This window comes from Salvia hispanica, chromosome 3 (assembly GCF_029641045.1).
Source record: "Salvia hispanica isolate PSC_SH4W2 chromosome 3, Shi_PSC_v1, whole genome shotgun sequence".
Taxonomy (NCBI): Eukaryota; Viridiplantae; Streptophyta; class Magnoliopsida; order Lamiales; family Lamiaceae; genus Salvia; species Salvia hispanica.
The window spans coordinates 41562449-41575564 of record NC_142694.1 but is presented as its reverse complement, the minus strand read 5'-3'; the positions used below and the strand labels follow the sequence as shown (position 1 = coordinate 41575564).

Below are 13116 nucleotides of genomic sequence, written 5' to 3'. Positions count from 1 at the left end.
ACCTCATGATTTTTAAGCAATTTTCCATAAAAACATAAGCCTGCTACAACTATTGGGCTATTAATGGAGTACTTCATTCTAGATTATGGAGTATATTAATATTGTAAGTATATAACTCTAATACATGACATAAACATAGTAGTAATATCATAAAAGACACAGCAAACAGTTAGCATGAATGATGACTACACATCGCAAAAATGAGTTTTCAACCAAGTGATCAGTGTGGCAAAGCATTATTATGAATAATGACATTTAAACGTAAAGAAAAGTCTCAAAATGATGACACATGAATTCTATGCGAACGAAGCCTCAATGTTACTAGCACATTTGATGCTTATTTACTTACATCGTCGAATCCACTTCTACATAACACCATTCTCTTTCATGCAAAGCACAGATAAAGAGTAATCACATGAAGATGTGTTACCGGTAGTTCATAGGTTGAAGAGTGCTGGTATTCATGGCCCTCACGAGCTCCTCCTCCTCGGTGAGAGTGTGGCGGAAGTGGCAGCGATGGCCGTAGGGGCAAGGGACGCCGTTCAAGACCATGCGGCAGACCTCAGTCTTGTAACGAGGGTGGCGGAGGACTGGTCGGAGTTCAGCAATGCCATGAGCAAACTGGCAGTTAGCTCCGTAAGGGCAGGCTCCGGTCTGTTGCCATTTGTTGCAGAGCTCAGTCTTGAACATGCCCTGATTGTACACTTCGAGTTCCACCGCTTGCTCCTTCTTACCGCCTTTCACATATACCTTTTGCTGCATCCATAGCATAACAGAAGACTAAATGAGCTTAATCTACTACTACTACTACTACTACTACTATTTATTTCGATATTTTTCACTCAAAGTAAACGTTTTCTTGCAAGTTTGAATCCTAACAAAACTGGCTAGCATGAATAGCAAAAGATGAATGAGGTGATACAGAGGAAAGCATTCTTAGTTCAAGAATGGCAATATGGGATAACTCTGCTATGCTTTTTCATTCAATTAGATCAATTTTGTTAAGATCAGCTCCTTTTTACCACCTTTCACATACACCTTTTGCTGCATTCATAGCATAACAGAGGACTAAATGAGCCTAATCTACCATATATTATATCAAGCTATCGTATCACTCGAAGTAAACGTCTCCTTACAAGTTTGAATCCTAACAAACTGGCTAGCATCAAACATGAATCTGGAGATACAGAGGAAGGAATTTTGATTTCAAGAATGATAAATTCTCCTATGTTTTCTCAGTCAATTAGATCAATTTTGTTGAGATCAGCTCCCTCTTATCACCTTTCACATACACCTTTTGCTGCATTCACAGCATAACAGAGGACATATGCCTAACCTACCTTTTATTCCGATGTCTTATCAATCTATCGTATCTCTCAAAGTAAACGTCTCCATAAAATGTGAGTCCTAACAAAACTGGCTAGTATCAAAAGCAAAAAAATGAATCAGGATATACAGAGGAAGCCATTGATTTTAAGAATGACAATTTGGGCTACTCTATGTTTTTCAGTCAATTAGATCAATTTTGTTGAGATCAGTTCTAAAATCATCAAGAATGGCATACAAGAGTTTGAGTCTTAACAAAACTGGCTAGCATCACAATTTTTGGACCTTGCACATACACCTTTTGTTGCATTCACAGCATAACAATAGACTAAGTAAGCCTTAACATGTACTCTGATATTTTATGTATCTATCCTATCACTCAAAGTAAACGTCTCCTTACAAGTATGAATCCTAACAAAACTGGCTAGCAATTGCATCAATGGCAAAAACTTGAATCAGGATACACAGATAACAGAGGAAAACACAGTTTTTTCAGTCAATTAGATTGAGATCAGCTAAATATCATCAAGAATGGCATAAAAGAGTTTTTCTCAGTCACAACTTCCTGTTCTAAAACACCAATTTCTTGATGCAAATCAATATTATATAATAATTGAAAGCTAGCATATACCACTGTGCTGTAACTACTTAAAGCAATAAAATTACCGTCCCATTGTTTTCGTTTAATGCTTTGACAACTTTGGGGCCGGCGCCGCTGCCGCTGCCGCTGCTGCTGGCATACTCCCGCGCCGCCTTGAGATAGCCATTAGAGCGAACTGAAATGCTCTTTGGCAAATGAACACGCTTCTCTCCTAGCCCACCCTGACCGGAATCCATCACGCTAGTGGGGCTCTGCGCCACCGCCTCATTCTCACTCGTCCCCTCCTCTTCCACGCTCATCTTGCGCATCCTTTCGTCTAAATTTTCCAAACCAGGAAGAGGATCGGCGGCCACACCACGAAACGGCGGCGGCGAATTGAGCAGAAGATTCAACCGATTGTTCAAATCGAGGTTTGCCATTTTCAGATTGACGTTCTCCTGCCGGAGCGTCTGCGCCTGCTTCGCCGCGCTGCGGAGGCGCGTCAGCACCATGCGGTGGCGGTTCGTCAGGTCCTGACTCAGCATCTGCTGGAATTGGGGCAAGCACGGAGCTAGGGCTTTCTCGTCCCCAGCGGAAGAGAAATCGGAGGATCCGTCGTCGTTTAGGTAGTTATTCTCGAAGCCTGACGAATGATTTGGCGGGAAAATCGACGAGTACATCAGCGGATTCAGATCGAAATCGAATTCACCGTTGAAAGGCATAGTGGAGATTCCGGTCGAGATTGAGATTTCTCTCTGCATAGTTCCTAGCCGCGGTGCATACGAATTCTGCGCAGTGCTCTGCTTCGCCATAAAAAGGCAAAAATACATGAGATTTCATGAATCTTCTGAAATCGAGAGCTGTATATTTAAAAATTGCAACTAGTTCTTCTGATTAATCAATGAAATCTTATTGAATTTGAAGGAAAATCTCTAATTGAGTGATATGCAAGCGAGCGACATAAAATTTCATCGCACTGCAATGCAGAATCGATCTAATTTAAAATGACATAAAAGTTCTTCGCATTGCAGAATTGATCTAATTTAAACCTAATCGATCGAGGATAATTTAATCGCTCAATTGCGTCGATGAATTGAACTAGAAACTGTGTAGATTAACTCACTTGATTAGCAATCAAACTTCACGCGCAAGCTTCAAATTGCTCTTCAAAACACCTTCTGCTCCTACGCGAGAGAGAGAATTGAGCGGTTTTCAGAGAAGCAGAAACTTGAGAAGTGGTGGAGAGGATGAAGAAGATGGCGTAATTTATACTCTGAGCTCAGCTGATTGTATTTGACGCGCGTGCCCTTGCATGGTGAATGCTCTTCAATTGCATTGAAGGGTATTTTCGGCAAACTAATTAACCAGAATATTAAATGTGATTTGGCGGGAAAATTCATAACAAGATGAAGTAGCTTAATTAATGTATCATCCTATAATTTATATTTTAATTGAACAATTATTGTTCAACTCAAAATTTTAACGAGTAATTTTGGAGTAGTAACTTTTTTATACTCCATATAATATGGTGAAATTAATTTTAGACTCATTTACACTACTATTTCACCAACTACTATAGTTTCATGGTTATTAAGCGATTAATTGAATGATTAAACAAAAATAATAATAACAAATTGCATAAATATGTGAAACATGTGCATTTCTAAAAATGATGATTATCCTAATCATTTTTGGAATCTCTCCCCAAGTTATCTTAAGTTCTTTTCTTGAAAAAAACAAATGATTCATTTTTCACAACACCAAATTAAAAGAGCTTTAAGAGGCTCAAGATAGACAATTAGTACTATTATTAGCTTGCTAATAATAAATATTTGTGAAAATAGTTTGTTAGAGGAACAAAATCCATCATATCTCAATCAGGTCTTTTCATCAATCTTACTCAATATAATTTGCAGTTAGTTGAAAACCACAGTTGCAACACACGTTGTAGTTAGAAATAAACATTTTAATTGATTTGCTTGATATAGAAGTTATTTTTAATTTGTGGGAAAGATTGAACTTGTTGGTGGGCTTGCAAATTCTTGCATTTTTTAATTTAATTTTTTCTTTCTTATACAAAAGTTAGATTAAATTAACACAAAAAGCCATTTGTAGCAGACAAAGACTCATGATTATGATCGAACAACATTGCTTCTTTATCACAACATTAAATTAGCTTTAAAATCTGGTGAAATATGGCAATGATCAATTTTGGTTTTTGACCAATTACAAAGTGCTTTTTTGTTGTAATGTCATGGTTTGTTAAAGCTCATGCAACTTCTCACTGACCTTCACATAGAAGTTTCATCTTCTCCAATAGTGGGATTTTCGTTCCATTTTTTTAGAGAGTAAAATGGCCAAGCCAAGAAAATAACGAGATACTTTATCTACATCTAGTGTGAATATTTTATAATTAATTTAAGTGGTAGTACAATGTTTTCACGTTCTCGATACTAAAAATTCTCATACTTGATATGAACATGTGAAGATGTATGGATGCTTCAATAAAATTTAAAGGTACAAACTATGAATTGACAATGAGAAAAAAAAAGCCCAAACCTATTTATCAAGCTTAATATATGCTCTTAATACTCCTTCCGTCCACGAAAAATAAGGTTATTCCATTTTTATCCCCCATTTTATAAATATGATAATAAATAGTTAAAGTGGAGAAAAAGGAAATAAGAGAGAGAGAGTAATATAGACAAGAGACTTCTCTATATTATTCTCTCTTACTTTTCTTTTTATCCATTTTATCTATTTATTAATATTTTTTCAAAACGAGATAATGGAATAGACCTATTTTTCGTAGACGGAGGGAGTAGTTAATTTGCATATGAGTGTACACTCTATAACATGTCTATGACTATTAGTATCTTTAATTCATAAATTCAAGAATTTATTGGGCATGATTATTTAGATTCAAGAATCTTATAGATATGCTTAATTTGGCTATACGAATTAATTATCTAAAAATCCGATGCACTTTATTTTCTGAGAAGGGAGGGAATCTGGATGACTGGATTTTCATGGATTCTGAATAAATAAAAATCAATAATAAAATTCAGACAGATTCTTATCAAGATGGAATGCCTTAAATTAAAGTTCACCAACATTTATTTAGATTGATAGAATCTACTAACCACATTATTGCATCGATAGAATCACCAGATTTATGAACAAATAAAAAGATACTCAAAATATTTGTTTTCCACTTTATGGTCTTTCATTTTTTCATAAATTGACATTTTTCTACCAAAATTATTGTGATGAATTTCGCAGAGATGAATCAAGAAATAAACACAATTCCTTCAATTTTTCGAGGCCTTCGCATTCTTCTGCTTGATGATGACACAGAATCGTTGTTAAAGTTAGCATCACAATTGGAAAATTATTCCTATAGAGGTAACATTTTAGTTCATTTATTTACTTACTCTATGACTCTAAATTTTTGTTTGTAACTATTGGTTTTATTCATAACAACAGTAACGACTACCGAACTGCCCACAATTGCACTATCCATTTTCCGAGAACGATCGGACCGGTTCGATCTCATCATGGCCGACGTCGAAATGCAAGAAATGGACTGTTTCAAGTTTATGAAGAGCCTACATCTTATTAAGGACATTCCCATCATATGTAAGATTTCTATAATTGGTATATTTTTTTCTATTATATTTTCGTATTCTATCTCGTATTTCATTTTATCAATACACTGACAACGTATGCATTCGCCATTCAGTGATTTCCGCGGAACCAAAGAGGAGTGTGATCGAGGAAGCCATGGCGAAGGGGGCATGCTTCTTTCTCAAGAAACCAATAACTCCCAAGAATCTCAAGAATGTGTGGCAACATGTTTATAGAAAGACTAGAATGATGGGAATCAAGAGTAGTGATTGTGAAGAAGCAGAGTCTCATGGAGCCAAGGCAGGAAAAAGGGGAGAAGTTGTTCACGTTGGAAACGAGCGTTATGGGGAAAGCAGTCGAGCTGGGAATTCGAGAAGAAAGAGGCCTGCTTCGTCAGAAAACGACGAAGCAAGAGAAATCAAGAGGAGGAAGCTGGCTGAAAGTGAAAACCATGAATTGGCAGATTCACCTACAATTTGGTTAGGATAATTTTGAAATGAGTCATGAAATTTGATCACCTTTTACATTTCAATTATTTTATAGAATTCAGCAAGTAGAAAAAACCAGCAGCAGTCATAGTTCACAGTATAATAGGAGTGCTATAACAAAAGTAGAATTTGTCAAAATCTGCACCCTCTTAATAAATGGATTAGCCTCATTTCTACTTGATATATCAGACTTGCACAGTCTCAAACTCCGACTCTCATACGGTTAGATTGCTTCCATTGTTCATTGATGCTCGGTTTTCACTCTGCGACTCTGCCACCATGTTGAGATATGCATGAGGAGCCCAACCTGCTTCGCCATCACAAACGAGAATTCAACGTTTAATTTAATACCATATCAGAACTTTCACCGGATATAAAAAAGGCGCGAGAGCTATTCTCAAGATATTAACTTGAAACAGAAAACGAATCACGAAATGAAAATAAGTGCAGAGAAGAGTACCGTCTGTGTCATATGGTGGAGGAAAAAATTGCAAGTAACAAAATGAGGCAACTGTCAACCCTGCATTGTTGAGCAAGCACAGATTATTAGTACAAGAAAGCACGCACATAAACCATGTAAAACGAAACCAAGGATGCCAAAAATTTCATATGAAATACTACCTAATAAACCTCCAGTGAAGACATCCTGCCAATGGTGCCAATAATCATCAACTCTCGACACTCCAACTAACGCTGCCAGGAGTAATGGAAAAAAGACGAGACATAGCTTCGCTACATGGCCTCTACGATCAAACACTCTGATTTTCCCGGACAGATACCACGCCAGGAAGCCAAGCCCGGCAAAGGACCCTATATGAGCACAGCCAGTATTCAGTTCAGACACCAAATCAGTATACGGAGATAGCAGCGAATCACTCACATGATGTATGTCCACTGGGAAAACTTTTATGACCTTCTTTGATGACACTCTTTAATCCAGTGCACTGGACAGACCCTGTCACATTGTGAAAAGACTATCCACCAAAGTGTGGAAAGTCCAGTTAACGAGCTGCAAACGCAGTTTGTGGGTCTAAAACTACTGAATTCCAAGATGACTACTCACAGGTTTGCCATCGGGGAAGCAGCGCCAGTAGAAGTCAGGCCGAGGGCGGCCAACAGCATCTTTGATTGCATCAGTGAGAACAGCAGTTATAAGTACAGAGAAAAGCAGTCCTGAAAGTGAATGCACACAAACAATTTTATATCAATCTTTAGCTTTTTGATCAATGGGAAAGGGCAGCCAGAGAAATGAGAGTCGAACCCAATATAGTATGGTGTAAATCATAGACATCTCGTCGGATAAAGTAGAAGACAAGGATGATGGTTATAGGCAATAGTATTCCAAGTATCTGTCACAAATTATAAAAAGAGCAAATAGTCAGCAATTGTTTTACTTTAACTCAATCGAAACGCAGTGCTGATTTAAGGCATTGCATACCGGAACAGCCCAAAAGGGGATGGTGTTATCTTTCAACGGATACTTCAGGTCAGTCATCATGTCTTGACCAACAAACCGGTGAAATGGCTCAATGACATTCAGGGCTATGTCAATCGCGACAAGCAGAAAAAGTATGAGCCAATCATGCATGTGAAACCTGGCTACTTGAGCACCATGAGTTCTAAATGTGTGAGCACCCAACTGAATCTCCGGCATCTTGACAGCCTAAAACAAACTGTAACCGGAAACGATCACCAAAACTTGTGAGACAGCAGAAAAGAAGTTCATCTGACCTCTGCTATCCTTCGACAAAGACTTATGGTTAAACAATAACAAAAATGAGGGAAACCAAATTATATTCCAAAGGCCATTATTTAATAAGTTCAATTTCCTTCAGCACAGCAAAATAAACACACATAATTACACCTTAATCACTAACGCATTTCTTCAATTGAGGTTTTCATTTGTGAATTTCTGTTTTTCCAGTAAAATTTCATTTTACTTCCATCTGATGTTGATAGAGAACGAACATTCGATCGATAGAGTTCACTTTACCTATTTAGTAAAACATAAACACAGCAAACGCGCAAAAATTTCAGTAGCGATGACATTTTGATTGATCGAGTTTCGTCTTTGCAATCCAAGCATAATTATATCAAAACTGAGCAAAATTTTACACAAAATTACGTTCGCAGCAATACAAAAAAGTACTATGCAGCAACACGCACAAATCTCACCAGAAAAATTATGGAGTAACAGATTCCCACCAAATTTTCAGTTATCTCCAATACGTGATAATAAAAAATAAATAAAAACAGAGATAAAAAATAGAGATAAGAGAGACTGTAACACGGAAGAGCAGCTGCATTTGAAAATTAAAAAAAAAAAAAAAACAGAAAAAACCGGAATTCACCTGAGAAGAGCGGCGCAGTATCAACGCGTGTTCGAGAGAGACGAGCAAAATCAGGAAGGCAATACGCGGAGAGGTTTCTTCACGCAAACTACTGCAATCTATCTGCTGCATAAATTCTCAACCATTTTTCTATTTTTGAAAGGAGAGAAAGAGCTATGGGTGATTGGATTCTATTTTATCTGTGAATAATACTCCAAAATTCCAAATTAATCCAGATAAGTGCTGATTTGAAAAACGCGGTAGAATTCAATTCACATCTCCAATATTGTAACAATACATTAATACTCTCTCCTATATTCATTTCCAAAAAAAAAAAACAATTGTCACATTTCACTTTTATTATTTCTAGCAATCGCCCACATTCCCATAAACTAATTCTTTCTCATATTTTATTATAAAACTAGTATATAAAAATAAGATTTATATACAACTAAGTTTTTCAACTCATTTTCTATTAATTAGTGACAAATTATTAAAAGCAGAGAAACTACTAGTGGTAGTAATAAAATACTACTCATATTTGTAATAAGAATCAAGCTAAATAGTTTAATAGTAGTACTAGGAGTAATAAATTTAATTAAATCAAGTTTAAATTAACAGAATTTTAAAAATTAGTAGGAATAATCAATTAATTTCATTTTTCATAGGAGTATATAATTTCTTATCTTGTAGTTGTAGCTACTTTGCTGCTCCTTAAGCACCAATTCATATGAACATTAATTATTACATGAAAATTGGATTTTTTTTTTTCTACGTGTTTTGTGAAGCTTTGAGCTTTATGAAATGAAACACAGAGTATTAATTCAGCTTGATCTAATTTTTTCATTGAAAATAATTATTACATGAAATTTTCATTTCCATTTTTGTTTTAGTTAGCCGATTAATCACTCTATTTCCAACAATAGTGAATTCTTCTAATTGTCGTTAATGATCACATTAGTGAGTTAGATTTAGACTCCACAACTTCTTTAGCTTCAAGTTGTGATTAATCAATGCAATTACTTGGATGATTGGTAATAAAATTCAATTAATTCTTTAAAAAATGGCAATTTTTTCTATGTGAATTTCCATCATTGTCACCATAGAATTTATATGCCACGCCTTAATTCCAAAAGTAAAAATTAATTGATTCCGTTACAATCCTTTAGCAACTTTAAGGAAGAGGCAAGTTAATTTGATCCTTCTTTCATAAAATATTGAATTATAAAAAATATTTTCCATTTTAGAACTTGTTTAAGTTGTTAAACGAGTCATTTGCAGCTCAATCGAGACATGGAACGAGTCATCTACGAACCGAGCACAAGCTTGATATTTTGGTTCGAGAGGACACGAGCACGTTTGAAGCCCTAACGAAAAAGCGTGAAAATAGATCAACAAAAGCACGCTTTTAGTTTAAAACCACTTATTTACAAATTAGTATAACGAAGAAATGGAAAACCAACCTACACAAAATAACTAGTGATTTTTGTACCTAGCCACAAGAGTTGATCAAGTAGTTCTATTTTCTTCCTGACTCCATGGCATCAAAGGCTGAATCAAGATTCGAGCCTACGACACTTGTTGATGCTCGTTCTTGGTTCGTCCCTAGCATGTTCGTCGTGTCTTGGGGTAGAGAATTGGAACGAAGGTCCTCCACAGCGCGGAAGTATGCGTAAGGACCCCATCCTAGCAAAATATATCTTGTCACATTTCGTGTTTTTTTTTTGGTAATTGTAACATTAAATTTAAAGGTTTCGCCTCGAGCATTAATCACTCTGCTGCTAGGCCAACACACACATGTAGAAATCTCAGATTCTCGGGTTTCACACATACCTTCATTTTGGTATGGAGGTGGGAAAAACTGCAGGTAGCAAAAGGTAGCAACTACAAGACCTACAAATCAACGACGGTAATGAAGAAAATGCGACCAGCATCGTGTTGTCGTGTGGAAAAGTCAGGACGAGAACGAACCTAGGATGCCTCCGGCAAACACGTCTTGCCAATGGTGCCAGTAGTCGTCCACACGAGAAACAGCAACGAGGCATGCAATGAGGATAGGGAGGAAGACGATGCACAGCTTTGCAACGTGCCCACTGCGGTCAAAGCATTGGATCTTCGCTGACAAGTACAAGGCCAGAAAGCCTAGACCTGCGAACGACCCTGCAAAATGTTCGTGGAGTGGTCAAGACTATGAGCTCGGACCAAGGCAAGCGTCATCCTCAAGTGGAGAGGGGATTCTTACATGAAGTATGACCGCTCGGGAAACTCTTGTGCCCTTCTTTTATGTCAGCCGGATCTCCATGGCACACGACGTTGCCCCAGCGATCATATTCCTATTTACGAGAAGATTACACATGATGAAATAGTAAAGATTATGTGACAATGGATTCGAATCTAAGACCTTTAGCCTTATGCGTAAACACACAGTTTTCTAACCAAAAACAACGCTTCAACTTATATAACTTAAGACTAAATTCCTAAAGTAGTCCTAAACATATGGCCGTTTTATGATTTTGGTCCTGAACATTATGTTTTGAACCTTCGTATCCTGGATAAATGAAATCAATCCGTTTTTGGTAATTTTTTACGGAGCCGTAAAAAATAAACAGGCAACCCAAATTAAGTTAACTTTGACCGGATCAAAATCTAAAACGACCATATGTTATGTTAAGATGACATACATCACGCCCGTCAGGAAAGCAACGATAGAAAAAGTCGGGCCGGGGGCGGCCAACTGCGTCTTTTATAGCATCCGTGAGAACTCCCGTTATCAACACAGAAAAGAGCAGCCCTGCAATCACACTCACCCTCACAACATCAGCCAAAAACCACTACCTTTTTCCTCATCGAACACAAAATCGAAAGGCTAAAGTCGAAAAAGCAATACCTAGCACGCTATGGTGCAGATCATACACATCATTTCTCCGAAGGTAGTAGAGGAAAAACACGGTCATAGGCAGGAAAACCGCATACAGCTAATTCACCACAAAATTTCATTTGAAATAAAGTTAGCAGCTATGCTGGTAACGTTAAACCGACTACTACAACGTTTCTACTCACGGGAACTGCCCAAAGGGGGACGGTGTTTTCCTTCATCGGATACATGAGATCTTCCATCATGCCTTCCCCAACGAACCTATAGAACGGGTTGATGACATTCAGAGCGATTTCTATGACCACGAGTAGCAACAAAATCAGCCAGTCCTGCCTGTGGTCTCGAGCAAGCTGCCTCCCGTGAGACCTAATTGTGTGTCGACATTCTAGCTCAAACTGACTCGGCCTAACCTGTTTGATAGCGGAAATAAACACATAAGCCTCGTCGATTTGTATAAGTAAACACTACCAAACTCAAGAATACAGCATTGCAGTGACAAAGTTGGATTCATTATTCAAACACAGTGATAGAGGTTGAACCAAACACCTCTCTCTATCTCTTTCTTTTTAGTAATTCTGGAAATTGAATTAGAGATACTTAAACTACACAATCAAGAACTGAACACTACAATTTTATTCTTTTTTTTGGTTAATTCTGCAAATTTAGTTACAGAAAATGAGAGCTATACAAGTCTGCATCATATCAAATTGAATACCAAAGCAACCAAAGAAAAAAATACATTAATCCAATTTAAGTTCTTGGTCGCTCCAATTTTCAACAAATAAACTACTAAAAGCTACCAACTACATAAAATTGTTGATAAACAAAGACACCTAATTATGCTAAATTAAATACACAAGAGAATTCTGCAAATTTAGTTACAGATATGAGAGCTATACAAGTCTACATCATATCATATTGAATACCAAAGCAACCAAATAAAAAAAAAACATTAATCCAAGCTAAGTTCTTGGTCTCTCAAATTTTCAACAAATAAACTACTACAAAATTCTACCAACTAAACAAAATTCTTGATAAACATAGATACTAATCATACAAAATTAAAATAAACTGAATAATCGCCCAAAATCCCAACCAAACAAACCTGAAACATTGTCCGGAAATTCGTGTTGGGACAAAAAGAAATCTTCCAACCCATTTTCGCACAATAATATTGGAGCAAAACCCACGAAACCAAACCTCGAAAATTCAAGATTTTTGAAGGAGAGCTGACCCACAAAAAAAAGGCAGAGTGAGATAAAAGTTTTCAAAGATACTGAACCCAAATTGCAAGAAAAATAGAATCTTTTTTAAACACTAGTACTTAACGGTGCCGACAACAAGGCAGCAAAATCCAATGGCATTGCGATTTGGGGGTTGAAAATGAGAGCTATTAAAGGAAATTTTTGAACGGAGATATTTTCTTACATAGCTGTCTCAACTTGAAAGCAATGGAGCCCAATTTCATCAAATCTTCGCCTACAATGATTAAGTGCTTTTATTGAAGAAAAAAGGTTGGTAATTATTACGATTAGTGATTGTTTAGAGATAATGGGATAGTGGAAGACCAACTGTGAGTGAGAGTGATGAAGCGAAGTGGAAAGAATAGATTAGGTGCTCTGCCGACGGTTGGGGCAGTTGTGCAAATCAAAGTGTTTGTCGTTTAAGGCCACGTTGGATGTCGTTTTAATGGAATACAGCCGCCGTGTTTGTTGAATAAATACCTCTATATTTATTGGAAAATAGCTTCGGTATTTATTGACTAATCCATCATTCCGCCATTAGAAATTTCATTTCTTATCAGCTTGCGTTTTAAGAAATATTAAGAAAAAAAAGTAAAAAAAATTAGGAGAATATAAATTTCAATTGTACTATTAGTTTCAAGTAATA

The 13116-nt window shown here is 36.7% G+C and overlaps 4 protein-coding genes across 7 annotated transcripts; 1 reads left to right on the top strand and 3 right to left on the bottom strand.

Moving 5' to 3' along the window:
* Nucleotides 1-169: 169 nt before the first annotated feature.
* LOC125212967 (zinc finger CCCH domain-containing protein 15-like) lies at nt 170-3134 on the bottom strand. The gene is made up of 3 exons (XM_048113283.2): nt 3030-3134; nt 1993-2706; nt 170-756 (listed from the first exon to the last, which is right to left on the bottom strand). The coding sequence occupies exons 2-3, from the start codon at nt 2665-2667 to the stop codon at nt 427-429; spliced, it is 1005 nt and encodes a 334-aa protein (XP_047969240.1). The 5' UTR covers nt 2668-2706; nt 3030-3134; the 3' UTR covers nt 170-426.
* A 2056-nt stretch (nt 3135-5190) lies between these two features.
* Nucleotides 5191-6022, top strand: LOC148930804 (two-component response regulator ARR10-like). The gene is made up of 3 exons (XM_089066616.1): nt 5191-5311; nt 5393-5545; nt 5649-6022. The coding sequence occupies exons 1-3, from the start codon at nt 5191-5193 to the stop codon at nt 6020-6022; spliced, it is 648 nt and encodes a 215-aa protein (XP_088922742.1).
* Nucleotides 6023-6052: 30 nt separating this feature from the next.
* On the bottom strand, nt 6053-8586 carry LOC125215764 (lipid phosphate phosphatase 2-like). Of its 2 annotated transcripts, none has more exons than XM_089067090.1 (8): nt 8373-8586; nt 7460-7694; nt 7283-7370; nt 7085-7194; nt 6902-6995; nt 6643-6831; nt 6482-6541; nt 6053-6331 (listed from the first exon to the last, which is right to left on the bottom strand). In XM_089067090.1, exons 2-8 carry the CDS (start codon nt 7673-7675, stop codon nt 6237-6239), a joined length of 852 nt encoding a protein of 283 aa, XP_088923216.1. In that variant the 5' UTR covers nt 7676-7694; nt 8373-8586; the 3' UTR covers nt 6053-6236. The 2 variants fall into 2 exon arrangements, with proteins under 2 accessions (XP_088923216.1, XP_047973258.1); XM_048117301.2 differs by having other exon boundaries at nt 6053-6328; nt 8373-8581.
* Nucleotides 8587-9738: 1152 nt separating this feature from the next.
* On the bottom strand, nt 9739-12806 carry LOC125211545 (lipid phosphate phosphatase 2-like). Of its 3 annotated transcripts, none has more exons than XM_048111389.2 (9): nt 12655-12806; nt 12332-12455; nt 11412-11636; nt 11239-11326; nt 11033-11142; nt 10594-10684; nt 10323-10511; nt 10185-10244; nt 9739-10037 (listed from the first exon to the last, which is right to left on the bottom strand). In XM_048111389.2, exons 2-9 carry the CDS (start codon nt 12383-12385, stop codon nt 9871-9873), a joined length of 984 nt encoding a protein of 327 aa, XP_047967346.1. In that variant the 5' UTR covers nt 12386-12455; nt 12655-12806; the 3' UTR covers nt 9739-9870. The 3 variants fall into 3 exon arrangements, with proteins under 3 accessions (XP_047967346.1, XP_047967347.1, XP_047967345.1); XM_048111390.2 differs by having other exon boundaries at nt 12551-12671; XM_048111388.2 differs by having other exon boundaries at nt 12556-12668.
* Nucleotides 12807-13116: the final 310 nt, after the last annotated feature.